Source organism: Mus caroli, unplaced genomic scaffold (genome assembly GCF_978045245.1).
Source record: "Mus caroli unplaced genomic scaffold, Mus_caroli_1 scaffold_15, whole genome shotgun sequence".
NCBI classification, from domain to species: Eukaryota; Metazoa; Chordata; class Mammalia; order Rodentia; family Muridae; genus Mus; species Mus caroli.
In genome coordinates, this window is record NW_028227270.1 from 50,999,004 (window position 1) to 51,001,419 (window position 2,416).

General features: G+C 43.5%; 1 protein-coding gene across 1 annotated transcript; it reads right to left on the reverse strand.

Annotated features, from left to right (window-relative positions):
- Positions 1-234: 234 nt before the first annotated feature.
- Positions 235-1,178, reverse strand: LOC147000895 (small ribosomal subunit protein uS5). Its single transcript, XM_085830971.1, has one exon. It carries the CDS (start codon positions 1,159-1,161, stop codon positions 280-282), a length of 882 nt encoding a protein of 293 aa, XP_085687097.1. The 5' UTR covers positions 1,162-1,178; the 3' UTR covers positions 235-279.
- Positions 1,179-2,416: the final 1,238 nt, after the last annotated feature.

Below are 2,416 nucleotides of genomic sequence, written 5' to 3' on the forward strand. Positions count from 1 at the left end.
AGTGTGCTACAGACAGAAGAGCTGGAGAAGTGACCCAAACCCTTTGGAGGAGTCCAGAAGATCTTGAGTGCCTTTCAGACATCGGATGGTTGAAGTCTGATTTTGCTTTGAATGTGACTGTGCCCCGATTTTCCCCTTGAAGTAAGAAAGTATTTTACTGGAGCCTATAGCTGACAAATTTTGAAGTTTTAAAAAACTTTGGAATTTAAAAGATATTGGATATTTTCTTTTTTTTTTTTTTAGCAGACTTAATTCTTTTATTTTTCTTGTACAAAATCCTTATGTAGTAGCCACAGCTGGAGCCTGGGTCCTCTGAACAGAGACTCTGGTGTGGGTTTTCACAAGATGATCAGTGAATTCCTGATAAGGAGACTTGGTGAAGACAGTCTCTTTCCAGAGGTCGGGGGTCAGGTAGCTGTAAGTCTTGGAGATGGCATCAAAGGTGGCCTTAGCAAAGTTGCCCAGGGTGGCAGTGCAGCCTCTGGCTGAAGTATAGCAGTCATCTATACCGGCCATCATCAGGAGCTTCTTGGGCACAGGAGCAGAGACAATGCCAGTGCCTCTGGGGGCAGGGATGAGACGCACCAGCACAGAGCCACAGCGGCCTGTCACCTTGCATGGAACAGTGTGGGGCTTGCCAATCTTGTTCCCCCAGTAGCCTCTCCGCACAGGGACGATGGAAAGCTTGGCCAAGATGATGGCCCCTCGGATGGCAGTGGCAACCTCCTTGGAGCACTTAACACCAAGACCAACGTGACCATTGTAGTCCCCAATAGCGACGAAAGCCTTAAACCTGGTGCGCTGGCCAGCCCGAGTCTGCTTCTGCACTGGCATGATTTTCAGAACCTCATCCTTTAGGGACGCACCCAGGAAGAAGTCAATGATCTCAGACTCCTTAATGGGCAGGGAGAACAGGTAGATCTCCTCCAAGGACTTGATCTTCATGTCCTTAACCAGGCGGCCCAGCTTGGTGACGGGGATCCACTCCTTGTCTTCAGCTTTACCTCCACGAGCCCCACGGCCTCGACCACGGCCACGTCCTCGGCCACGACCGCGGCCCCTAAGACCGCTGCCGAATCCTCCGCGGAAGCCGCCACGGCCTCCTAATCCTGGGCCCCCGGGTCCTCCGGGCCCTCCCGCTGCACCGGCGTCATCCGCCATTTGGTGTTTTCCCGAAGAAGAAGCGGATATTTTCAAGAGACTGAAATTTTAATGTACTTGCATTTGTAAAGACTGTGGGAATTTTAAAGTCATTTATGTTTTTAAGGTGAAATCTTGGGGATAAATAAGAAATGAAGGGCCATGGCTTAATAATGATGTGTTTGTGTGTCAAGTTGACAGTCAGTTGTACTGACTGGTTTTGTGTGTCAACTTGACACAAGCAAGAGTTATCAGAGTGGAAGGAGCCTCCATTAAGGAAATACCTCCACAATATCCAGCTTTAAGGCATTTTCTCAGTTAGTGATCAATGGGGGGAGAGCCCATTGTGGGTGGTGCCATCCCTGGGCTGATGGTTTTGAGTTCTATAAGAATATAGGCCAAGCAAGCCATAAGGAACAAGCCAGTAAGCAGCACTTCTCCACAGTCTCTACATCAGCTCCTGTCTCTAGGTTCCTACCTCATTTGAGTTCCTGTCCTGACTTCCTTCAATGATGAACAGCTATGTGGAAGTGTAAACTGACTAAACCCTTTCTCACATACACCCCAAAATAAAAATGAAATGAACTTTATAAAAATCTAAAAGAAATTTCTAACCAAAGCATGGTAATAATATATACACTGAAGCAGCATTTAATCATCTTGTTGAACATTAACATATGCACAAAATTATTTTGTCATACATTTGTGAAGTGTATTAGCTAGCTGGCATACTTATGTCCATTATTAAATAACTCATGCATTTTACAGGTACACTCTTTTTTTAAAAAAAGATTTATTATTTATTTATTTATATTTATTTATTATTTATTATATGTAAGTACACTGTAGCTGTCTTCATACGCACCAGAAGAGGGAATCAGGTCTCATTACGGGTGGTTGTGAGCCACCATGTAGTTGCTGGGATTTGAACTTCAGACCTTCGGAAGAGCAGTTGGGTGCTCTTACCCACTGAGCCATCTCACCAGCCCACAGGTACACTCAATAAGGTCTTAAATTTTGTACCATTTAAAAATATTTATAATATTTAACAAAGTTAAATTTTACAATTAAAAAAATGTGACATTACACATGTCTTCAACTGAGTTCTCTTCATATCAGTACCATATTCACTTGGTAGAATATTCTCTGCTAGATGCAACTATACAAAATGAACATAGCAAAACCATCTCAGCAGATGAAAATTCCTCCATTTTAAACTATTGGGTTCAAATGCAAGAATATTTACAAAAAATATCACTTACTTCCAGAAACTTAT

What these genes read in the sequence shown, in the direction of transcription:
- LOC147000895 (XM_085830971.1), bottom strand. Translation starts at nt 1,161, where the DNA reads ATGGCGGATGACGCCGGTGCAGCGGGAGGGCCCGGAGGACCCGGGGGC.